A 26,282-nucleotide genomic window follows, 5' to 3' on the forward strand; every position below is an offset into this window, starting at 1 on the left:
TTGAGGTTTTGACAAAAAGGGCTAACTCATTCCCCCCATGGCTGAGACAGTCGGCGTGAATCACCTCCATCAGTGTTAGCTCTGTGGGGCGCAGTAGGAACTCCCTGTGGGGGAAGAGACAGTAACCAGAAAGAGTCTGTGTCATACTGAGCGGGATGAGACTGGATCTCAGCTCTTCTTACTGTAAACACCAACACACGCTGCTATTCTGGTTTGTATACAATGGATCAAAACCTCTCAGATCAGTGGCGCTAAATAAATGCAACATTAACTCTATTACACTGTACAGAAATGATAAGCTTCCCTGTGATGGATGAGCTTCTAGTGCACTGTTATGTTCCATGTATGACTAAGTATTGCTGCAGCATCGCGGCTCAGAATTTCAACATATCCTTAACAGTGACTTCTGTCGGGCTCTTTGTGAGTCATCGTGTGCTCCTCTGGGGGAGTGCTGAAATCTGGGGTCACATGTTAGCACTGTATCCGTGGTTGTCGAGCATCTGTTCAACATTATGTGCAAAGGATCTCGCCGTGAATATGCAAACAATATGTGAAGAGTGTATTTTATCTCAGCAGCTGTGAGGTAAATGGAAATAAAAACCAATCCGATTATCAGACAGCTATCAGACTAAAGGCTCCTCTGCCGGATATTTTTTTCAACCTTCTGGCGCCACGCCTATGAGGGGGATGTGGGTCTTTGAAAGGTCACAAGTCAGTTAAGGCCTGTAAAATGTCATTACAACACAACCCGTTTGTGTACATTTGCTTTAAACGTCAGGCATCCTCACAAACAAACAAATGCTCCCACAAGTAAGCCTAATATGAAACTAACCAGAATTATACTGCATCTTGTAATGATGACAGTTTTCACAGATGATTTACATTTTTTTTATTTATTTTTTAAAAACTTTTTTATGACTTCTTCTGAAGCTCCAGTTTCGTCTTTAACAGGAGTTTTGATGGGAAAAACAATAGGTGTATTTCCCAGCATAAAACCTGTCGCCTACTGTTTACTCACAGTACCGGAGCCCACATACGGTACATCGTGTTACGACAGGTTCACATCTGCAAACATCAGTCAACCCAATATCTCATATATGTGCTGAGTAGGAGATGTTCCAACAAGGTAAACTCTTACAGATCTTTGTTCCTTTGTCTTCATTTGACTAGATGAGTCACACTGTAAATAACAAATAGCTGAGCGCATGTCAGCATATATTGAAGATAAAAACCGGCCTGGACCAGACTTATTGATACTGAGGGTTTAACAAAGAGCAGAAAGAGTGACAAATACCTTGCCACAGTTATTTAAAGGTTGTTTCACTGGTTCTACACGTGAAGATCAGTTTTCTACTCAGAGGCCACTTTATTAGGAACACCTGCCCAGACGTGTAACACAGCTCTGCCGTAGATCCTAATTTACAAAAATAACCTAACATTTTACAACAAAAACATTATATTTCAACACAAAAGGGAAACCAGTGGTGTAAATACATTTCCTTAAGTACTGTAGTTAGGTTTTTTTTGCATTCTACACTTTGAGTATTTCCATTTTCTCTGACTTTATTCTACAATTACTGCACTTTTCATCCCACTACATTTATTCGATAGCTTTAATTATGCCGTAGATTCTGATTTAGAATTAAAAAAACATGAATAACTAATAAATCTTGATGTATTTCTGTTGGAAAACTCCAAAGTGACGCCTTGTTTTTGCATTAAGGTGAAGAGTTTCGGATCTCGATGCAAAATCTGCTTCAATTCTTCTTTATCATGTAAAAAAAAAAAAATCATCAGCAACATTTGTTTAACATGTGTGATGATAATCATGGCCAGTATTACTATTTCTAAATTTTTTCATTCTTGTCCTATTTTAGCTTCCTTATTTCTATTTTCAGTCGTGCATCATACTTATATCTTATTGCTTTACTGTTAAGCACTGCATTTATTCTCATGTTAGGTAATTTTGTTTTTTTGAGCAACGTCTGGCCAAAGAATTTCCTTTGGCATTAATAACTTTTTGTCTTATCTTAGTTACAGACTTTTTAAAACATAGCGCTCCTTACATGAAGGATGGGTTGATGGCAGAGTCACAGATGAGCTTCTCCCAGCGCTGCCGTCTTTGTCTGGAGGACTCTTCCACCTTCGTTAACATTCAGCAGAGTTGCCGTTTTTTTTACGGAAGAGGCACAGATGTTGTAAAGTCATAAAGTGAGCGTTACCTGTGGTGAATCTTGTCAGAATCAGATGAACCTTAACCGCCGTGTTGTCCATGTTCTCATTCAGAGTCTGTCCCAACACCTTCGAGTCCTTTTCAAGGTGGCTCCAGAGGAAGGTGACGACATCGCATGGTCTGGGCTGGATCATGTCTCCAACACTCCAACAAAAAAAAAACAAACACTACAGGAGTTCTATCACATGATGCTCTTATTTAAAACCTATAAAATCAGACTCAGGTGGAACCTCACCCTCTGATTTCTCATGGCGCTCTCAAGCATGACCAGGTGAGTTAACAGCCACAGGACGCAGGACTGAGCGTAAGTCATCTGTCTCTCAGGAGCTTCGGACCTCCGGTGAGCTTCTCTGAGGACGTGTCCGGTCCGAGTCTGATCTCTGACATTTTACACACATTAAATTAAAACACAGATATTTAACCAAATGTCAAAAAGCTGCTTAACTGAACCAGAATGTACCTCTGTGCTGTTTGCTGAGTAAACCAAACCACTGGGACGTGTCCTACTTTACCAATCACAAGCCCGCAATCTGGACATTCAAATGATCAGGATCGTTATCAGGCTTCTGCAGAGCTTGATGATGAGCTGATCATTTGAATCAGGTGTGTTGGAAGAAGGAAACATCTAAAACATGCAGGATTGCGGCCCTCGAGGACCAGAGTTCGACACCCCTGCTCTAAATCTTTCAGAAAAGACTAAAGACCAGCTCTTCACTGAACACCTTTGCACTTGACTGCCGAAAACAGACAAAAAGCAAACAAACAAAAAAAAACAAAAAGAAAAAATCCTATTACCTCCCACACAGCCTGCTACTGGCATCAACGCCCTATCACACTTGAATTTGTTCAATGGCACGTATCTAGATTGATTTCTCCTGACTAGATCCTGGCTTGTGTTGTATCTGCTCTCAGATGTACGTCTCTTTGGATAAAAGCGTCTGCTGAATGAAATTGTAGAATTGTAGACCGTTAAAAATCACGAGCCACCATGTGCTCTGTCGTTGTAGAGGCAGAACAATGAGTGGACATTGTTAGGGCGACTGGCCTTCCAAGTCAGCAAGCACGAGATTGAGAAAATCCAGACTTTTATTGAAGACTGTGAGCTGTTGTGTACAAGAGTCACTAGTATTCAGACGTGTGTTGTTGTGTAGTTTGTCAGCATCAAGGTATGTAACGGCTATAATCAGGGTAAGGAACCTGAGGTCTGAGGGCTAAACCGATGTTGAGGAAGTGAATAGGGAGCAAGACAAAGTTTCACATACAAATGTAAAAATCCTTAGTTTTTGATAAACAAATAGACTCAAGATAATCAGAGATGGTTGAGCAGAACGGCCTTGATGATTTGAGGTGGAATGACCCATGTATGAGTCACTCTGAGTGACTGTAATTGTATTTGTCTGTAGAAAAATCGATATATAAGATTGATTAATGTCACAAATTTGAACTAGAAGCAGGAAAAACAAAGTGTGATGTGAAACAGCTTGTAGATGCTGCATGTCAAAGCCATGTTGTGGACAGCGTGACTGAGGGTGTGTTGAATGTGCTTATTGCTTGCTGGCTCGCCATCTGCTTTGTGTGCGTTAAAAAACATAGTCCTGGTTAACACTGGTAAGGTTAGTTAGAAAGAAAAAGATTTAAGGAAAAGAGAGCAGATGAAACTGACACAGAAGGCTAGATTCAGGGATGTTAAACCAACTGAACCATGAGCTGTTGATCCTAGTGTTGAGCAACAAGTGTATTCTTTGGTATAAAAAAGAAACACTCTTCCTGCCCACTGGAGAACCGACCAAAGGTTAAGAAAATCTTACGATCCCCTCAGATTAGCTGGTAAGTGGACGTAGCAGAAGCTAAGAAAAACTTATGAGCCACACGATTCGCCAAGTTAGAGCAGCAGAACAATCCGTGGACTTTGTTAGGATGTTAAAAACTATGAGCCATGTAGAAGAGTATCAGTCTGTCCATCTTTCTATCTGTCTGTATATGTTAGTCATAGACTGTATAAAAGATGGATGTAGCTACTGTGACGTCACCCGTTCGTTTCTGCACTGAGAAAATAAAGTTTTGCTACTTCCTGGTTGACATCTTGGATTTTTGGAGCCAGTGATGCAAAAATCGTCAGACAGGGGCGGAACCATAGGAGAAGCGATTGGTCAGACGGATTGAGAGGTGGGCCCTCTCTGCCCCGCCCACATTTACCGCCTTCTGCTCGCTTCCTCTGTATGGTCGCTGCCGACTGTCAATCAAGCCAGCCACGCCCCTTGCCCCACAAAATTTTGACATTTTTTTAAAAATTCAGTATTAATTTATTTTCAGATTGGCCACCTGATCTCTGGACTTGACCATGAAAACTAATTTTAAAAAAATCCTGAGCTGGAAGAATGAGGTATTTTGTGATCTGTGACCACTTCTTTTCCAATTCATTTCTATGGGAGCCAGGGCTTTTTGGAGCCAGGACTAGTGGACGTAGTGATACTGCAGGTTTTTTACACTTCCATCGTCCATCTTTTATACAGTCTATGATTTTAGTGAAAGAGAGAGAGAAAGATGGTCTAGTTTTTAAAATCTGATGATATGAAATGGAGTGAAACACAGACAAATATAGGTAAACATTATACTTAGTGTCACTCTTTTCCAGACAAACCAGTTTAAATGAAGTATTCAATTTTGGCCTCAACAGTCTCTCAGAGGACCTCCATCCGTCCTATAAGTCCCATGTAAGAAGACATCGTCACATCCCAAGCTGAGGTTTCAGAAGGACACAGAGTTTTAAATACACCAACTCAGTGCTCATTTAAGTAAAAACATCTGTGAAACAGCAGCAATATCAAATGTAGAGACAAAAGCGCTCATGTTTAACAATCATTGGTTTTTCCCACCGGCTAAATTTGTTCATCGGACGATACCGACATACGGGAAAAAAACACTAATATCGGCTTATACAGATGTAGTCGCCCGATATATCGTGCATCCCGAGTATCATCTCACCTCCTCCATGAAAATTTCTGGCAGTGGCCTCCTTACAGAGTAATCATGCCACTTGAGATTTGAGGTGGTTTAATACTATTTTGTCTATTTAAATGCATCTAGATTGCTCTTCAGGGTGGTTTCTTACTGAAGAGAGGAACCCCTGTCAGCATGTGCTGCAGGACTGGTGCTTCACCACTCCTGTGTGTCTCATGTTGACGAACAGCGCCTCCTAGTGGACACCCTGCACCGTCCCACCCACTCACACTCCCCACACACACGTCACCTTGGCAGCAAAAACTACATCTCCCATGCTGCCCTTGTCCGGGAGGCAGGCAGTCATGCGGATGGAAACAGGAGTGGGCATCCGCTGCGCCGCCCGAAGAAGAAAGTTCGAGGAAAGATGCACGAAGAGGAGGATGGCAGCGAGGCGCACTCCTGCACGGCGTCGCGGATCGTCCCCTCCAAGTCCGTGGATGTGGCCGACGTCGAGGGCTCCAAGGAGCAGGCCTCCAAGCTGTGCGGCTACTTGAACAAACTGTCCGGCAAGGGGCCTCTGAGGGGGTACAAGCCGCGGTGGTTCGTGTATGATCCCAGGAAATGTTACTTGTATTACTTCAAGACTCCCCAGGACGCGCTGCCGCTCGGACACATCGAAATCGGCGATGCGTGCTTCATCTACGACGTGGAGGCGGAGGAGGGTCAGTTTGAGATCCGCACCGCCGAGAAGGAGTTTCTGCTCAAGGTACAAACTTTCCAGCATGTGTGTTTTAAAATGTGACAGCAGTGCAACGCAGAGCTTGTTTTTTTTTTTGTTTTTTTTGTTGCTGTCATTTGTCACTTCCTTTCTCTCTGTGCAGACACACCCTTTGTAACTTCACTCATTTTTTATCCTCAGCTCTGATTTCTGCTGACAGGGACGTGATTCAGTCACAGTTTAAGAAGAAAAGTTGCACTGGAAATCACTTCCAGACCTAAGAGATTAATCAGCAAATGATGCAGCTGATTTCCACCCAGTGTCAGAGAGAGACCACTGTTTATGTCCAGGCTCTGGTCTACATGAGCTCATCCTGCCCTCATGGCTCACTGCATCTCATGTGATGATGCCTTTACTGCCCATGTCATATGACTGTGACAGGTTCAGGGTCAGGACAGGTGCCCCTGGTTGTTGTACCCAGCCTGGCTCCTACTGAGTGCCTTTTTTTTGGTTAGTTCTCAGCAGATGGTGTGAATGGTTAATACCAAACAGCTTGTGTACCCAGAGGCTGGAACTGAGACTGAAACCAGCGTCTGCTCATTCACATGACGGAGCCAAATAGTGACCTGCTCTCTAGAAGAGCCGTAACGGAGCTTTTTTCACTTTCCTATTCAAGGTGTCATCGCATGGAGTATTTAACCTTTGACTTTTAAAGATCCCGCATGTTGAAAATCCAGTTTTATTGTGCTCTGTGGTTGACATAAGCTTGGAGGAGCAAAAGCTTTCAGCATATGAAGACGTTTACTTCTGCCTTTAGCCTTTACAAGTCACTTTTATTCAGCTGCTATGTTTCAGAGAAACAAAGGAACCAATAGTTGTGTATCTCAAACTTTGCACAACCCTCATCCCCCTCACTAGGAGCTGCTTCCAGGTTCACCTCGCTGTCTACTGGGTTTATTTACTTTCTGGAGTTGCTTCTGTTAAATAATCTGATGTTCTGCTTTTGGTCCATCACACTTCTGAACTCAAAAGAAATAACGCGCAGTGTCACTTTTAATAATGCTGCTTATGAGCAATCCCCTGCCCATATTTATTCTATTTTATTGGTTTTTATTTGATCTCATTACCTCCTCACTGTGCTGTATATATCTCGCCTCTTTTGCGTATGTTGGGATTCTTCGTATCGTCTCCTTTATGTGTACGTTTGATTTTATTATTGATGGTTGTTAATTTAGCTTGTTCAATGCACCGTCCAGAGGAGGCTACTTATATTTTCGTCATGCCCCCCCATGTATAATGACAATAAAGCTATTCTAATCTATTCTTTTGACTGCAAGAGTGAACACAAGAGTTTTAATGCACTGCCAGCATCTGAGGAACTGAGGACACAGTTGGTTGCTTTTATTATCTGATGGAAATGTCATTATAACAATAGGGAAGTCAGAAATCAGAAATCAGAAATGGTGGAAACCAACAATTTCCCTGAGGTTGTACCAAAGGGATCAATAAAGTTCTTATCTATCTATCTATCTATCTATCTATCTATCTATCTATCTATCTATCTATCTATCTATCTATCTATCTATCTAAACCAATGAACAACAACTGGCTTGAGTAATGTGTTTATGTTCCCTGTTGTGCTTCAGTGAAACCTAAACTCATTCTGTGTTTACATCTGGTTGCTTCTCTCTTGCCCTCTGTGCTCACAGAAGCTGCATTTTCACACAGACAGATTTCCCAAAAACCTTTTTTCATTTACACATGTTTCTGTTTTTGTTGTCAGGTGATGGAACAAGTGTGAAAATATGTTAACCAGTCATCACTTCATTGCTGTTTTCAAGCTGCAGCTTTACTACAACCTAAACTACTGGTTTTACGACCACATCTTCATCTGACAAACTCAGCAAACACCACAGCTGTGCTTTGAATTCGGTGATATGACCATGTAAAATTATCGCTTGGGCAACAATCAGCGGCCTTGGTCTCACACACTTAATCACGTTTGTGTCAGCTGTTTTACTGCAAATCACAGATGCACAGAGAGTCTTCTTCCTGAATGGGAAGTGGACAGCAGCAGGTCAGCTGTATTTAAAGCTCCGGACACTGAAACAGCTGGTTAAGAACAGAACTAAAACCAGAGGTTATAGAGAGTGAGGCGAAATGAATCCTCTTTGCTGTGTTTTAAATTAAATGTGACATGTGAAACTTTTATTAACATGTGGGACAGTGTGAAATTACTGTGTTCAAAATGGTACACTGAAACTTTTGAAAGATGAAGTTGTTATTTCTATCCATTCAGCTGACTAACTGTGGCTGGGTGTTGTGTGTTTTTAGGCCCCCAGCAAGCAGGTGATGCATTTCTGGCTCCAGCAGTTGCAGCAGAAACGATGGGAGTACAGCAACACCCGAGGCACAGGTCAAAGAGACAGCTGGAGCTCACCGACGCTGGCTTACCCTCCCACCGGCCTTGTAGGCAAAGATAATGGTAAGCAGGCGCACACACAGAGTTATACAGTGGGTACGTACAGTTTGGTCACCGCTCAGCCACATCATGTCCAGCTCAAGGTAAACACTGATGGTTTCATATTTACACAACTGCAACAAACACACGAGCCATTTTCGTGCCAGGTTCCCTACTTTCCTACAGAAACACTATGTGGGAGTGGCTTTGTCAGGCTCTGATTAAATGAGAATAAACACAGGACGAAAAGAAGGAGTTCAAGTCAGCTTTATCTGGGGTGTGTTTTTAGTTTTAATGCACTCAGAAGCCTTATCGTGTGTAATATTTGCTGCTTTCAAGGTTCTAGTGTTGACACAAAGCAAGCATAACAGAGAGTTCATGTAGCTCAGGAGCATTTACAATGTATACAGGATGCACAGTTGTCCTCAGATGTATTCACACCCATCCAATAAAGAAAAGGCAAAATTCACAATAGTCACTCAAATAACTAGAAACTGAAAACAATAATAATAAATAACAATTTGCTAAATTATACTTTAGTGAAATATGATGTTGCTTTTGAATTGTGGTTGAAGAGAATAATTTTAAAAAACAACAAAAACTGTCCCAGACAGATTAGAGCACTTTGCTGATGAGCAGTGAAATCAAAATAGCTGTCAGCAGGTGCAGAAGTCTGATTGAGAGTTACAGAAAACACTTGATTGCAGTGATTGGCTCAAAGGGTTGTTCAACAAAATATTTGTTTATGGGTCCCATCGTGCTTGTTTTTTTTATATATATATATATTTCTGTTTAACCACAATTCAAAAGCAATGTCATGATTTTCATTAAATTTTTATTTATTATTACTTTTCTCAACTTATTTCAGTGACAGCTGTTTTTTTCCTTCTTTAATGGAAGGATATGAATACATTTGAGGATGACCGTATATTATTTTATTATTTACTAATTAACAAACTTGATTGTGAATCAAAGGAGCTGATATCAAACCTGGTGTTAAACTCAGTTGTTTTCATGTGCCCACAGTCCTCCTGGCTGTAAGAAGATCACTGAATAGTTGCCTCTGCTCATTTTTACAGATGTCTTAATTACATTTTGTCTTTGTTTTTATTTATTCAATCTGAAGCTGAGTTCTGTCCTGTGAAGCAAGTTCGACACAGCCAGGCCTTTTTTTTGTATCAGCTGACTCAAAGCCCAGCAGTGTTTATCTTTGCCTACTCGAGTTTTCTTCATCCGGTTCTGTATACGCTCCCATAAAAGGGGATGTTTGATACGCCAATTGATATTTGACTTCTTCACACAATGAATGATCGTGTGCTTCAGTCAAGAGGAACAAGTGGAGAGCTATGAGAAGTTGTTTACGGTTAAAACCACTGTTTCTGCCGATGATGCAAGACAGGAATGTTAGTAGAAAGTTGTTAGTCATGTAAGTTGGTATATTCATTTCACCACTGCACTACTTATTTATAAGGTCACAGCTGCACATAACGGATATGTGGAAGTCAATTTAGTTTGTGTCCAAATCAAAGTGAATATAATGTTGTTGATAGAATATCATCTATTCTGTGCTGATTACTGATAGACTCCTCTATTTTCTAGTCTGTGTTCTTTCAGCTTCAGTACCAGCAGTGTAAAACCGACTTGGCAGCAAATCAGGCCCAAGCATAAAGACATATTTTTGCATTTTCTGCATCACCAGCTGAATACATGTAGGTTCCCCCTGACAATGCAGTGCACACAGTTCTCCTACAGTAACTATAACTTCTAAATGGTTTGCTAAGTTTCAGATATGTATAGATCCATTTCCCTTTGCTCTTATTTATTGAATCTGAAACGGCTGTGAGTCGGTTTCACCTCAGACTTTGCAGGTAATGTTTGGGTTACTGTTTTGTCGGGAGCTGCTGTCAACATTTCTGGAGTTTGATTAAAATGTTTCTACGTGTACATAGTTCAACTTAGATGCTGAATGCAGCTTTGGTGTCAGATATTAATATATTTTGAAACGCATTATTATCCTGAAAAGACGATGTAATGCATCCATATGTGCTGCTAATAAGGGACTGAGATTCAGACAGATAAGCGACGCGAACTCTTCTGCTTGTTTTGACTGTTCTAGCTGAGTGAAGTGAACTGTGAGTCTTTCTTCCTTTTTCCTGCCATCATACACACCTGACACATGTGTTTTTGTTTTTCAAAGTGCTCTTGGTGCCTGTCTGCCTTTGTTATCTCTGCTCATCAGTACCAGTATGGTGGTATTTAATCCAGTGTGTTACACTTGGTTTCATCTCCCATGCAAGACATTGTGTGAGAGTTATCTCTGGCTACCTTTTTATTACAGCTGTTGATTAGAATTTAGTTTTTCTATAAGTCTGATCTGAATCTTGCAATAATGTCTAACCAAATTTCATGTCAATTAATATTACTTTTGAGCTACAATAACTCATCTTTCCTCTTGTTTACGCTCACTGAACAGGGCTCCACACTAACTTTTTCACTGGGAGCACTGGTGCGACCAACTTTCTCATTTGGTCCCACCTTTGTTACAGGCAAAACATATGACTCGCTGAACATTTTCTTATTGATAGACGCTATAATTTACAAGATGTTTCCTAAACGCTCCACATTGCAGGCTGCGGTGAGCTCAGACAGGTGTGCGACCAAAAACGACTTTAAAAACAATAAACTAGGGCGTTCTAATTTCAGAATTTCAGATTTGTGTGAGATGAAACTGGGTGTTTTTTTTAACATGCGCTCTTTTCTATGAGCAGAAAAACTAAACTGCTAAATGCATTATTGTGTTGTGTTTTCTGTGCATATTTAATATCAGCGGTGATGTGTGTTGACATAAAGGACAACTCTAGACAACTGCTAATTCAAAAAACTCCAGCTTTTCTATTTACTGTCCCACAATAAGTAACTTTACTTCTGCTCTATCCTGTTTGTGGAGTCCTAGTTTTTCTGTTTTGTAGTTAATCAATACCACTGAATTTGATATTGAGTATTAGATTTAACAGTTAGTTGCAAAGTCGAGCTTAGTGGAATAGTTTAACACCGTCGAAGGCTGAAGTGCAGCTTTTCCTGAAATCAAATGTAAGTGATACAAAAGCAGTTGAATGCACTGTTTAGTCACATCCTGTGTTTTTTCAGCCTCAGTAGACCTTGACCTTTTGTCACGGACTTTGGGAGAGACGTGTGAAGTCAGCCAGGCTTTCAGTTCACTAGAATCTTCCCTCCAGCTCTGTGTTATGTTGCTCTTTTTTGAGTCAAATATTAACATGTCTAAGCGCTCCTTCGCATAATTACCGAGATGCTGGACTATCTGCTCGTGCTCTTGACTGTAAAAGAAAGCGTGTTGTAACATGTGCGCCCATTAATCTGCCATCAATAAATTTGTTGTGTTAATTAAAGCTGGCTCAGGATTAGAGAAGATAAAAGGATTTGCTTTTTTTTCCCCCCTCCTGAATATTCCAAATAAGCTCAAATAGTCATATTTGCATTGGAATGAGTATGTCCTCATGACCACTGGTTTCCCCTCCAGCTGCTTTGTCTTATATAAAAGGTTTCACTTTCCCAACTAATTTTGTACTTCACAGGAACGTATAGATAGTACGCTGTTTGCAGAAACGCTACCAAGGTGTAAGTGACGGGTAAAAAGGTGATCATGGAGTCACATGTGTCCACTGGGCTGTAAATAGCATTCTGAGTAACACAGACTGCTGCTTTTCTCTGGAATTTATTCAGCTTCATTTCTTTTTTAGAAATCGACGAAACTGAGTTGTGATAGGACGAATGCGTTATTATCACCTTACTCGAATGGGCTCTGTGTTGTATTTCAGACGCTTTCCTCTTTGAGAAGCCGAGTGACAGCATGGAGAAGGTCCGCAGCGACTTTGCCATGGAGACGGAATCGGATGGTGGAGGAATGGTGGGGATCCAGTCAGCCAGAGGGCCCTCTGCTGCGTCCACCCACCCCCTCAACACCCTGAAAAACTTTGGTACAGAGCTCAGGTAAGGCCAGTGAAAGCTTTCTGACAATTTTTTTGATTTTTTTAAAAAAGGAAGTGTATTCTCAAGTCTTTGTTTTGAGTCCCTGCCGAACAGGCGTAACTAGTTTGTCGGCTGTGTGCCCTGATAAAGCTGAATTGAGGAAAGAAAATACCACTTCACTTCTTCCTGAGGTTGACTGCAGCAGAGGAAATGGTTACATCCATGGTTCACTAGTTGCTCTAGTATGCAGCCATCAACAGTTCCCCTTTAGGGACGTACAACACATCTATTCAAAAGACGTGACATGCTGAAATGCTAAAAATGTGACACTGGAATTTGCTTTGTGTCCACGATGGAAATAGAGTTTCCTTATTAAGGTGCACAGGAATCTGGAGCTGCAGTGTTGCCTAATAGTAATGGCTTGTACTGTTTACACACAGCAACTAGTTGTGTGATTTATTTTTTGTTGCCTCCAGACAACTGCAGAATCATTCTTACTGACACCAGGATCAGCTATTTTGTGCTACCTAAAATCTGTAGGTGTAGCAGTTTGTGAAGCTAGAACACAGGATCAGAACAGAAGCAGCTAAAGCTCAAGAGTACTAGCAACAAAACTGTGACGCTCGGAGACGCTTTGACTCACAGTTGTGCTCACAAAGCATGATTGAAGTGTGACCCATCATGGGGCTGCTGCAGATGACTGTTTTGGTTAAAATGCAGCGTCTGTTCTGTGAGGCGTGAACGGCAAAAAACATTTGTCTTGAACACCTCTGATATAAATAAACCACATTTCTTTGTGGTTGCAATAATGTCACCTTTAAAAGTGTGAAAAGCTTGAGTTTATCATAGAATTGAGTTATCGTCCATCAAGATCCGTGTTTATTTTCATTCAAGAATGCCTTCCTGATTGCAATTTAATGCATCGCTTTCCTCTCATGATAATGTTATTACTATTTTTCTTGCGCATATTTCTCAGGCTGTGGAGCTGTATTCTGGTTTGTTTTTTATTTCTCTGCAGCTGCATTTCTATGATTGTGGGCCTGCTAAGTGCACCATAAAGACATCAACAAAGGCTGTTCATGTTAACATTTATAAAATAGCAGAGCATCAGGTGATCCTACTGGACTTGAACAGCTTTTACCTCTCTGTCAGGAACTCCATGTCTTATCTGCGGCCGGGCAGAGCAGGTGACAACAGGCGCAGTGTGTTTTACACCAACAACAGCAGCGCAGACGAGTGGGAGATGGTGGATGCTCCACCCAAGGACTTCCCAGAACAGAAACCTCATCCAGACACACACAGACGTACGTCCACTCTCTGCTGCCTCACTCACACGCACTCCCTGAGTAATACTCATACTCAGCTTACATTCCAGATGACAGATAGCATTTGATAAAATTCTCTTCTCTCTCAGATTCCTTTGGATCAGCGTTTACTTTCGATTTTGTGCGCAACACCTCGCGGCCCAAGAGGCCTTTGCTTCGAGACATGATGGGCTCTGGACGGTTCGGTCGCAGCGCTGAGACGCGCGGTGCTGAAAACTCGGCGGTGGAGTGCAACGGCAGCAAACCTTTTGAGATGCAGCTTCGTCTCCAAAGCCAGCAGGAAGAACTGAGTCAGATGCAGCAGGAACAGATCAAACTCCGAGAAGAGCTGGCCAGTCAGAAGGTACAGTTATTAATCCTAATGTTTGTATTTGATGCTGGTGTACAGATCACATAAAAACTTTAGATTCTAGGGGAGAGCTGTTGGCAGAAAGAGGTTTGGTGTAAAGCTGTAAAGCACCACTATTGATACACATAGTTTGTGAACTTTCGCCATTAGGGGAACTACTACAGTGACTAGAGCGCTTTTACTATCATCTGGGTTAAAGCGGCACAATCCTGGGGTTGTGGTGTCGGACTGAGTGGCTTGGTGTTATTCTGATGCTCTCACTAACACAGGAAGGCAGAAAACTGATTAGTCACACTTAAGCAAGCGACGAGGAAACAGCAGTTCTCCTGACAACAATCACAGCTGTGGCGCTCCTTCCCATTACTCTCTGTTCTGTTTTTTTGTGTTTTTAAAAGAGCCAAATGGCCACAATGGCTGCAACCAGGCAGATGAGTAAATACAGTATGTGTGTGAGCTTTATCTGGTGAAGTCTGGTCTACTTCCAAGTCAAACTTAACAGGAATGAATTGAGTAACTGTGATTCGCTAAGTCAGCTGTTTGTCTCTCAGTAAGCACTGATGAACATGTGGAAGTATTCAGTCACCTTTGGGACTGTTCAGGTCAAGTGGACCAAAGACATTGTATTGTTACTACTGTTGCTTCATAGCTTGTGTGTAGTGTTGGACCTAGTCAGATGTCATTAGTTCTACTGCTTTATACCATTATTGCAGTTTAAGTTAATCCAAGCTGCAGGCAAAGTTATTTTTCCTCTATGGTGCTTTAACAGCAGCGATTCATGAGCGATGTGATGTGTTGCAGTTAAATCCTCAGACTCTCTGTGAGCACTACCTTTTTGTTAGAAATATAGTTCCTAAAAAACACAGCTGCATGTCATTCCTACAGTTACTTAATCAGTGTCTATGCGACCAACAGCACGTAGGTTGTGTAACCGCACGTGTTGCGCATTCATCAGTGTGAATGTACGTATTTGCACACTGGCCACATTTTCTCACTGCAGCGTGTGTCATGATGTACACAGCTATGGTAAACTTTTCTTTTTGAATTATATGCTCTGTAATTTGATGAGGTGGGTTATCTGAGCACAGTGGTGCCTGTGTTGCATGCTGCTGCGGTCAGCGTGGCTTCTGTCGAACGCTGTTCACGAGCAGAGTTCTCTCCCAGGAAACTGCTCGGCCGAAGTAGTAAGATGCTGATGAACACGACTTTATTCGTATGCAATGGCATGAACAAAGCAACACGAAGTTTTTAGATAACGGCATAAATGTATATATTTTTTAATATAATCATTTTGTAATTGTAACGGAGGTACAGTAACAGGCTACAAAACTGAGGCAGAGATCTTCTTTTCCCCACACATTGTCATTTGTAATAAGCCACTCAAATGTAGTCCATTCTGCCCATTCTGCAAATAAAATACTGTTTTCCACTGCAGCATGTTTTAGGTTGACTTAACTCCCCTTTTAGGACTTTTTTCAGGGCGGTTTTTGTGGAAGAAAAGAGTACTTACTCTAGGGTAGAAACTTCTGAGCGAGACTGAAAATCTACCAAGTGGAGCTCAGGGTTGATGGGCTAAACTTGGGGAAGATCAAGATATCTCGAGATATCTTCTCTCAAACATCATTATCAACAATGTAAAGTTTTCCTTTACATTGAAACCAGAAGTTTACATCCACTGCATAAAAAGACTCATAACCATTTTCCCCTCACTGTCTGACATTAAATCAGACTAAACGTTTCCTATTTTAGGTCCGTTAGGATTAACAAAATTATTTCTATTTGCTAAACACCAGAATAATGAGAGAGAGAGAGTTGTATAACACTCTCCAAAAACACAAAATTACACACACAAGAATATGGAAGAATGGCCCCTAAAAACTATAACACGGGGCAAAAATGTTGGGGGTCCCCCCACAAAAGCCTCACACAAGAGTGCGCGAAATTAGGCCCAATCCCCCCAAAAAAAACGGGGGAAACGAAGCAAGGTTCCTGGGCTCCCTGCCCCAAAAAACCCTTCAACTTTGCCCAAAAAATTACCAAAAGAATGAAAACAAGGCCTTGGAAAGGGCAACCCAAAAAAACGAACTTGGTGGCCCGAAAGCAACTTGGCAAGAAACCGGCGCCAAGCCTAAGGGCAATGGCCAATTGGAACACCCATTTGAGCCCAAGCTTTAACTTCCTGGCTGATGTCTTGAGATGCTGCTTCAATATTTCCACACAATGTTCTTTCCTCATGATGCCATCTATTTTGTGAAGTGCACCAGTTCCTCCTGCAGCAAAACACCTCCACAACATGATGCTGCCACCCCCGTACTTCACAGTTGGGATGGTGTTCTCAGGCTACAAGCTTCCCCCTTTTTCCTCCAAATGTAACGATGGTCATTACGGTCAAACAGTTCAGTTTTAGTTTCATCAGACCACAGGACATGTCTTCAGATATTAAGGTCTTTGTCTTTGTGTGCAAAACTGTAGTCTGCTTTTGTCAGTCTTCTTCCTCTCTGAGTAGCCTTTCAGCCTATGTCAGTACAGGACTCGTTTCACTGTGGATAATGACTCTCTCAGCTTCAGCCAACATCTTTACAAGGTCTTTTGTTCTGGGGTCAATATGCAGATTTCTCACCAAAACACTTAATCTCTGGGACACATTAATACATACAAACATATAATTGTGTGAACAGATGAAGGTGGAACCTTCAGGCATCTGGAAATTGTACCCAAGGATGAACCAGACTTGTGGAGGTCCACAATCCTCTTCCTGATATCTTGGCTGATTTCTTTAGATTTTCTCATGTTGTCACAAAAGGAAGCAGTGTGTTTGAGGTGTGCCTCCAATTAACTCAAATGTTGTCAGTTAACCTAGCAAAAGCTTCCAAAGCTATGACATCACCATCTGGGCTTTCCCAAATAATTTCAAGGCATCTTAGTGTATGTAAACTTTTGACTTTGAAGAAACTCAGTTCCACCAGTTCTGTCAGGAGTAATGGGCCAAAAGTCTGGAAAACTACTGTGAGAAGCTACTGGAAGGAACGGTTTAGTATGATTTAATGTCAGAAAGTGAGAGAAAAATGTCTTTTTATACAATGTACGTAAACTTTTGGTTTCACCTGTGAGTCCAGTGGATCCTACGCTGCGGTGGGAACAAAAAGACTGAAATGGTCGATTAGGGTTCTGTTCCTGTAAATGTTGTTCCTGCAGTGAAAAAACACCTTAAATGAGCTGCTGAGATGAGCTGACTGGTTGCATCGTACACCCACAACAGCATTTGTAAATTTACCCCAGAAAAACAAGAACATATTGAATCCTGATGCTGACCCTGCAACATGATGTGACCAAAAAAAAATGTTCTTCTTCATCCAGGAGCTGGTGAGACTTCTGCAGCAGACTCTGAGAACCTCCCAGTGTGACCCGCCGACAGCGCGCCGTCCAACCCTGGCTCCAGATTCATCTGCACCTCCGGACCAAGCCCAAACTCCAGTAGTACCACAAGAAGAAATCACCCAGCTGGAGGCCCTGCTTCAGGAAAGAGATGGACAGATTCAGTCGTTTTGTGTTCACATGGAGCGTCTGGGCTTGGAGAAGGAGAGCCTGCAGCAGGAGCTGAAGGGCCTGAAAATCAAGGTGGGGGAGATTAACGACCAGCTGGGAATGCTGATGGAGACCATCCAGGCGAAGGATGAGGTCATCATGAAGCTGTCGAGCTCGGAGCAGAGCGGAAATCCAAACGACGGCGGTTCATCACCACCTCATAAAGAGCAGCAGGAGGTGGACATCCTCAAGGTACAGAAGGGAAAAAAATAACAGATTTATAGTTGATTTAGTTGAAGATGCAGCTTTAAAATAAACTAAAGCACTTATTCTGAGGAGTGAATATAATGTGGAGTTAGTGGAAAGGTTGTTATTGTGTTATAGAAGTCATTGTAGATGCTTTAGTGCTACATCAAGCACATATTTTCTCATGTTTTTAAATTCTGATTAACTTGACGTACTGCATGTTTTTTTTTTTCACTTTCAGGACAGTCTTCAAGGCTACAAATCCCAGAACAAATTCCTGAACAAAGAGATCCTGGAGTTGACAGTCTTGCGCCGAAATTCAGAGAGTAGAGAGAAGGCCTTGGAAGCAAAGGTACGAGCTAGTGTTTGGTGGTTAATGTTACATTACCCTGTTAATAGAAAAAGGAAGTCTAAGTAGCTGTAGGGGAAGTCCAACATTGACCTCAGCTGGTACGCCCCCAAACCTAAAAATGCCAAACAGAGAAAATAATTTTTTAAAAAACACTGTTTGTGCCTTCTCCTCTGATCTTTGCTGCAGTGTACGGCCCTGGAGGCCAAGCTGTGTCAGGTGGAGAGTAAGTATTTGGTGCTGCTTCAAGAGGTGAAGACTCCAGTGTGTTCGTCTTCGGAGCAGAGTCCTGCCCGAGAGGTCATTTCCAGATTATTAGAGGACGCGCTGCAGGCAGAGAGCCCGGACCAGCACGAACACCACATCTTCAAACCAAACACTGTCAGGTAGAAGAGAAAAAGCCTTATGAACTTGTGCTTTTTGGGGTTTTCCAGGTTGAAATTGATAGTAGCTCTCTGAAATCAAAGCAGTTTCTCTATGTTTTTTTTATTTACTCCTGTCACATTGTTGCTCACTGTTGGCTCATTTTCACCGCAATTTAAATTCCTGCACCTCTGTGGAAACAGCACAACTATGGCTAGACAGAGGAAGAAGTCAAAAATGTCTTTGGTGCAGCAAAATAAAGATATAATGCCACATATCTAAAAAAACAGCAAATGTTAATTGTCTTTGATTATTTGTCTTACAAAAACTAAAAATTTTGTCATGTTGGTTGCAGCTGAAGTCACTTGTGGCCTCACAGCTGCACCAAGGAGCACGAAATCTTTAGTCTTTTACAAAATATGTTGAGAGCATAGGGTGTTTATAGTGAATTTTTAAATTAAACCTGTAAAATAAAGTGATTTGTGATGACGAGATTAGATTAATTTCTCCACAGGATCTATATGACACAGATGAGTAGTTCATGGACTGTTGGAAAGTTGTAGAATCCAACAATCTTGCAGTTTTAAATGTTCGTTTTAAGCTTGCCACCGGGTTTCGCGGTTCAGAGTGTTAAATTGTTCAGCAGATCTGATATTAAAAATAAAAAATCAGCACCAATACATAAACTGTCAAATTACAGGGAGGCATTTTAAACATAGTCACACTGTAGCTTAGCACCAAAATAACAGTCTGTGTTATGAGAGGCCACAGTGAAGCCCTCAGCATTCAAAGGTGTGCAGTTTTATGTAGACGTGGCATTTTTTTTTTTAAAAGCAGAATTGAAAACAAATCAAGGAAAAAATTACCACATGAGAGAAGACACTGGTTTTGCCTCTGTATCCTCAACAGGCTCAAATACAATGCACTCACAAGACCTGTTCTGCTTTGATAAACTGCTGCATGGAATTATCCTTGACTGGAAAAACTAGCTCTCCTAATTGGTATTTCTCTTGCTGTTTGCTCCGACTTCCCTGCAAGCTCAGGCACGTCCTTATGCGGCTCATAAAAATGTATTGTTAGAAATTCAGGAGACCCCTGAGTGATGTGGAGCAGAAAGCAAGTTGAGGAAATGTAGTTAACCTGCCAGCTTTCAACAAATCTTTGAATTATTTTTGCATCGCTGGCTGATGATGATTTCTCCTCATTTTCCCTCCGAATTGATTTAGCGAGTACGATGTATACGGCTTCAAGACGGTCCCCGAGGAGGAGGAAGAGGAGGAGAAGCTGATTGCAAAGGTGAGGGCCTTGGAGCTGAGGTCCTTGTCCATGACGAATCAGGAGGTGTCCATCGGGGTGAAGTGGGAGAACTACCTGGCCAGCACCATGAACAGAGACCTGGTTCGCTCCCCGGAGCTCAAGGGGCTGATTCGCTGCGGCGTTCCCCACGAACACCGATCCCAGGTGTGGCGCTGGTGCGTCTCCTTCCACGTCAAGAAGTTCAGAGACCAGCTGGCACCAGACTATTATGAGACCTTACTGAATGTGGCCCGGGACAGACCCAACCCGGCCTCCAAGCAGATCGAGCTGGACTTGCTGCGTACTTTGCCCAACAACAAGCACTACGCCTCCCCGAGCGCAGGCGGCATCCAGAAACTCAGGAACGTGCTGATGGCTTTCTCCTGGAGGAATCCAGATATTGGCTACTGTCAGGGACTCAACAGGTACCGGAGTGGATCTAGTTTCTCTTCTTTTCTCTTTTTTTGTACCTTGTCAACATACATTTTTTATTTATTGTCATTTCTTCAGGCTGGCAGCGATCGCCTTGCTCTACTTAGACCAAGAGGACGCCTTCTGGACCCTTATAGCCATTGTGGAGGTCTTCATGCCCAGAGACTATTACACCAAGACTCTGCTCGGCTCACAGGTTATTTAATCAGTTACACTCTCACCTTTTTACAGAACAAGTTTCTCTGGTGGCAGCGATGTCACATTCAGGTGACTCTGTCTGCTGCTGCTGATTTACCAGAGCAGGAAAGCAACACAGCAGTCAGCCCGCTTTGTTTCCTTTCTCTCTGCTGGATTTGACCTCACATCTGCTGTGAAAATAAAGGCCTCGGTTTAGCTATAAAGAGATTAAAACGTCTTGTTTTGGTTTGTGCAGGTTGACCAGCGTGTGTTCAAAGACCTGATGAGCGAGAAGCTGCCGCGGCTTCATGCCCACTTTGAGCTGCACAAGGTCGATTTCTCCCTCATCACCTTCAACTGGTTCCTGGTGGTGTTTGTGGACAGCGTGGTGAGCGACATCCTCTTTAAGATCTGGGACGCCTTTCTGTTCGAAGGACCAAAGGTAAGAGGCAAGGGGGAGAAGCAAAACTGGACATGAAATAAGGAGAGTTTTGAAAATTGTTGGCTGAGTTGAAATTTACCTGCTGCAAAGGTCGCTTGTCTGATTTAGTTTTTAGCAAACAAAGTACAGGGCTGCCCACTTAATGTCATACTGCCTTATAAAATATCCCATTTATAATCATAAAATGTTAAAGTTACGAATCATTTCCTTTATAACCTACACTAAAAAAAAGCCTGTTTGTCATAGAATAATGTCGTAATCCTGGTATTTGTCATAACAAAATTCCCTGAAATTGATTCCAGGAATAACGTTTAAAGTCATGGTCGGCCGATCGTTCCGGCTCACAGGCTGAGCGTCGGAAGGCAATTTGTTTGTTTGTCAATGGCCTGCTCACCTGAGAGCTGCTTCACTGAGTTATTCACACACTGCCTGACATTACTTAGGACACATTAAAGAGAATCGCATTGTTGCAGAGCGTGTCGTCACTCATAACTGAACTGCTCAGCTAGTTAATCATGATAAGTTAATCCTCTGTATACCCTCTGATTAAAGGAAGTAACTTATTGATGGGGTGGCTTTTCGTACCGACAAACATGAAATTTTACTAAAGCAAAACCATAAATCTCCATTTGAATAAACATTTCTTGATCTTCAAAGTAACCGTCCCTCTGATCTTGTGAAAACATTCCTATTTTGGCTTTACGTATAAACTCGCCGCCATCTTGAAGCTTGTTTTTTTGAATATCCCGGATACAGTCATAATTCCATCCTGGACTGAGGGTATGATAATAAACGGGCAGCACTGTAGTAGAGTTATGGCAAAGTTAAAGCTCCGCTATTTGTCTTTCATTGACAATGGATTAAATACTTGCGTAGTTTCTTGTATTAATGAACCTGCTTCAGATGGTTGATTGCTTTTAAAGCCTTCAAATTCTTGCTGCTCTAATCCTCATTTCCAGAAGCAACACCTACCATGTTACAAATCAAACCAAGACGCAACCAAGAAAAGTGTCAGAATTTGTGAGATGGATCCAAATTAATGCTACTGTATCTGAAGGGTTTTTAATTTAATTTGAGGACTGATTTTTTGGGAATTTTTGTAGAGAGATGAGAATGACACATAGTCAGTGGTCCCCAGTTGGGTCTCTTGAAGAATTTACACAACATTAAACATGTAATACATGATTTTTGGCCACTCAATAGTGAAAATAATCTTTGAAGACCACAATGACATATCATCATCTTGTTTTTTTTTAGCAAACAGTTGCTTCATTAGACCTTCAGTCGTGATGACCAACACTGGAATTTGTGTTTGTTTATACCAGATGACTCCAAGTCCAATATTCATTCTCCTTTTTTGATTTCTCCTAAAGAAAATATCAGAGTTTTGAGCTGCTAAATGCGTCACTACATTCCCCCAGCTCGTCGCCAACGATGATTCTGAACAGGTAGTGGGGTGTTTGTCGAGCTTTCTCAAAGAAAACAGCACAATCTGGGAGACCAGACAACAAAAACAAAGAGTTAAAAGATACTAGAAAGCTGAGGGACACTGACGAGTTCAGTGGTAATTTTTTGTGGTTTTCATCACACTGAGCGAATCTTGTCACACTCCAGTGAACTCAGTGAATAAATAGTTTTTGCCTCAATGTGACACAGTGAGGACAGTGTGTTCAGAGGAAACGTCGTGTCCAGGCGTTCCTCCAAACAGGATAAATACCGTTGTGCTATACAGTCACTCAGGGGAAGTTCACGAGTTGGATTTCACAGCTTTGATTATTTTTCTCCACAGATCATATTTCGCTGCGCCCTGGCTCTCTTCAAGTACAAAGAAGAGGAGTTTTTGAAGTTGCAGGATTCCACAGCCATCTTTAAATATCTCAGATACTTCACACGCACAATCCTGGATTCAAGGTAAATGAAACTAGTTTTAGAATTTGCAGTCGAAAAATAGGCAAACATTTTATAGTTTTCTATTAACATACACCTTTCATACATAAACACAGAAAAAGAAAATACAAGAAGGAATGCGCCCACCTCCCAAGGCTCGTAAACAGAAATTAAATTAAAACAGAAAAATACAAGAGCAACTACAAAAACAGTCAGATAGGAACCTCTGATCGTGTGTTGAGTGAACTGGTATTTTGAGAATGTCATAAAGTACTTTTAACTTCCCAGAACAAATAGTGTTAAGGTATATAATTGAAAGGGAAACCCTTCTACAAACTCCAGGAAGGGACTCCAGGTCAGGGTGAAGCTTCTGTGGGCTTTACATATCTTATATCTCAGTTTCTCTTCAGGTAGAAAAAAGTAGATCCCTCAACCACTGCAGAAATGACGGGGCTGAATTTGATTTCCAATTAAAAAGTATGAGTCTGCATGCGAGCAGGGAGGCAATTTGAGAAGTGTGACATTTCTGAGGACAGTGTGTCTGCATCTAAAAGGAGAAGAACCTAGAAATATTTGATGAGACCTCACCTCTGGGTAGCTGAACGTCTCTACAATGTATGAGTTTTGCAGTGAAATGTCATCATCAGTCCAAGATGTATGTTTTGCATTTCATAGCAGCCCACCAATACTTGCTGATATAATTCAATCCAGATTCCAGACAGTTGTGAACCAGTGACCTGCACACGTTGGTAAACTGATGCAATGACAGTTATAACAAAACCTAATCAACAGGGACATCAGGATGTCAAATACAATTCAGCGCATCTACACAGAAACAAGCATGAATTAAAATAAAAGACAAAAACATTCTGGGCTGACAGGACTGTTGTTTTCTACTTTCCAGGAAGCTGATGAACATCGCGTTTGTGGACATGAACCCGTTCCCCATGAGGCAAATCCAGAACCGCCGCTCCTTCCACCTGGAGAAAGTGCGTCTGGAGCTGACGGAGCTGGAGGCGATCAGACAGACCTTCCTCAGGGAGAGAGAGACGAGTCAGGACAGACGCAGCTTCGTCAGCGACGATGAGGAGGATAACTGACCTGGAGCTTGTCACGCTTTCCAGGCCATGTGGCCCAAACATGAAGACAAAGAGATCACTCCGCGGACCGGCGATGTGTTGAAGGGAGTCTTTTCGCTACTTAATCGTTGGAGTTGGATCTCTGCATCAGAGCTGGAACGAACAACTTTCTCTACATTTTGAGTCAAATCGCATCAAAGGACCAAAACATTACAGGCCAAGCGGGCTTTTTATCAGTATTCCTGCCATTGTTTTTTAATTTTTATTTTATAAACGCCTTATATGCTGTACGCGTATGTGTTCATGTGATGACCAAAGCAGTGTGCTTCATCCGCGGCTCTTCAGTGCCAACTTCTGTCCAAATCAGTATTTTTAAACATATGACTGTGATCTCTAACAAGCTGATTTTTTTTTTTTATGCCCGTTGAAGGAATTTTTGCATTATTTTTAAAAAACTCTTGTTCTCATTAGAATTCAAACTCTTTCTTTGTCTCCAATTCCTTACATAAATGTCTTTATTATTGTTTACCTTAATTTTTTTTTTTTTTAATTTTCCAACTGCCACTCAGCAACACATCTTTTGTATTTGATGCCTGGGTCTTGATGCACTCGAATCACTTAATGCTGAAAGTGAAATTTTGCTGAAACTTAAGTCTTAAGGCCTTCAAAACATATAGTTCCCAGCTGTGTGTGGTTAAAAACACGCTCAGAGAAATGCAATGAAAGGATGGATTGAAGGTGAGGAAGACTGAGTTTTTTTTTTAAATCAAATAACCTGAGACACACCAGTTAAGCCATCATACTAATGCTCTGAGCCGATATTGTATTTTCAGGTGACATTAGAGAGTCCAGTTTCATCTGGACTTATTTGGCCGTGTCATTATTTACAGTATATTGCCAAAAAAACATGTAATTACTTACATTTATCAACACATATCTAAAAAGCTCACACTGTTTTGCACTTACACTCGTGTTAAGTCGTGTGAAGGCCGCTGGTTTTGATCAAGAGAATGTCTAAAATTGGCATCAGCTTCAAAACATCCCTAAAATTACCTGATTATCTCACTATTGTATTAAAACATTTGCCCTAAAGCACCCTGGCCTCGGACTACAGCTCTTGATCACATTTGTATATTCCTATTTTTCTACGGATCGCGAGGTGTTCAGAGGGTCCACTTTCCCCTTGTATAATGCTGGGATTGTTTTTCTGAGCCCCACCACTGAAAACGCTGATGTATTTGCATTGATCGTCCTCAGTGTGGCAGTATAACATTTATCTAGCTGCAGGTTACACTCGCTCACAGGTACCTTCCACACAGTGTGACTAAATAGTTCGTATGAAATGATTGTGACGTCTGTCTGTCGGCGTGATTGGAAATATGGTTCGGAATCTATGAGGGAAGTATTTCGTGAGATTTTCTCGTCATGTGTAGTCAAGTCTTTCTCTCTTCCACATTCAGGTACTTACAGATTCTTTAGCACTGTGACTATAATCTCTCTTTCTCCTCTTTTTTTAAAAAAAAGCATTTAACAAACCAGAATGGGCAAAGTGATGACATCAGAAAAACTGTAGCTGAATGGAGAGAGAGCAACAGGTTTCTCACCTCCTCTTGTGTGCTGATGTATTGTTTACAGCTCTTTATTCTTAATCCACTTTAAGCTGTTTACAGAGATCTCTTTACTCTCAAGTACAAAATCGACCACTTTGTCAGCCATGGCGTTCCGTCTCCTCTTCACGTATGACCTGAACTTGTGGACAAATGGCAGAAATTAGTTTGTTTCGGTGGTTGAAATGTAAATGAAATAGAGGTCGAAATTGAAATAGTTCTTTTTTTCACGAGAGCTGGTCTCTCTGGGGATCTAAAATTCTAAGAATGAACATTTTCCTTTGTCTACCCACATTGTCAAAAGGCTCATACAGCAAATGTCAGTGTTTACTCGGTGCACAGCTTCTCTTCTAAGACTAGTTTGCATGTGTTCTCTTTATATTTTATGTCACTTTGATGTTCACATTGAATAAGCTACTTTTAAAATGATCTTCAGTCTCTCTTAATTTCCTCTCTTCATTTTGCTTTGTCCTGCAGTTTATTGCACAAGTGTAATGACAAAATAAATTCAGAATCGTATAGGGCACTTCCCTTTTTTTTTTTTTTTTTGTATGATATAAATCTTTCTCTTATCCTGTTTGTTGCTAATTGTTATCATTTAATAATGAAAACTGCAAAGCTTTTATGTTTCACAATTGCGTATATGCCTCTGTATGTTTTTGTAAAACCAGTTAAAAGGCAAATTCAATAAATAACAGCTGACTGAATGCGTTGCGTCTCATTTCTCAGGTGTCAAACACCTCGCTTTGGTGATCTCTCAATTCCTCAAACGCTCGGTCAGGCCGAGTACCAAACATGTCAGTCATGTTTATTGATAGTCTGCCTTCCCTGATGCTGCAGTTTCATAATGGAGCCATCAGGGGGAG

The 26,282-nt window shown here is 41.5% G+C and overlaps 1 protein-coding gene across 2 annotated transcripts; it reads left to right on the forward strand.

Moving 5' to 3' along the window:
- On the forward strand, positions 1 to 26,123 carry tbc1d2b (TBC1 domain family, member 2B). 2 transcript variants are annotated; one of them, XM_008276805.1, is made up of 14 exons: positions 1 to 5; positions 5,889 to 5,942; positions 8,229 to 8,379; positions 12,192 to 12,363; positions 13,495 to 13,646; positions 13,757 to 14,010; positions 17,371 to 17,790; positions 18,026 to 18,136; positions 18,323 to 18,519; positions 19,723 to 20,217; positions 20,303 to 20,420; positions 20,658 to 20,843; positions 22,633 to 22,754; positions 23,635 to 26,123. In XM_008276805.1, the coding sequence occupies exons 3-14, from the start codon at positions 8,247 to 8,249 to the stop codon at positions 23,828 to 23,830; spliced, it is 2,556 nt and encodes an 851-aa protein (XP_008275027.1). In that variant the 5' UTR covers positions 1 to 5; positions 5,889 to 5,942; positions 8,229 to 8,246; the 3' UTR covers positions 23,831 to 26,123. The 2 variants fall into 2 exon arrangements, with proteins under 2 accessions (XP_008275027.1, XP_008275025.1); XM_008276803.1 differs by lacking the exon at positions 1 to 5 and having other exon boundaries at positions 5,510 to 5,942.
- Positions 26,124 to 26,282: the final 159 nt, after the last annotated feature.

Source organism: Stegastes partitus, unplaced genomic scaffold, assembly GCF_000690725.1.
Source record: "Stegastes partitus isolate 25-593 unplaced genomic scaffold, Stegastes_partitus-1.0.2 Scaffold81, whole genome shotgun sequence".
Classification (NCBI taxonomy): domain Eukaryota; kingdom Metazoa; phylum Chordata; class Actinopteri; family Pomacentridae; genus Stegastes; species Stegastes partitus.

Bases quoted from the DNA above. Each gene is read 5' to 3' on its own strand.
- tbc1d2b (XM_008276803.1), top strand. From the start codon at position 5,601: ATGCACGAAGAGGAGGATGGCAGCGAGGCGCACTCCTGCACGGCGTCG. The intron at 12,364-13,494 runs GTAAGGCCAGTG...CCTCTCTGTCAG, and splicing joins AACTTTGGTACAGAGCTCAG to GAACTCCATGTCTTATCTGC. The intron at 14,011-17,370 runs GTACAGTTATTA...TTCTTCATCCAG, and splicing joins AAGAGCTGGCCAGTCAGAAG to GAGCTGGTGAGACTTCTGCA.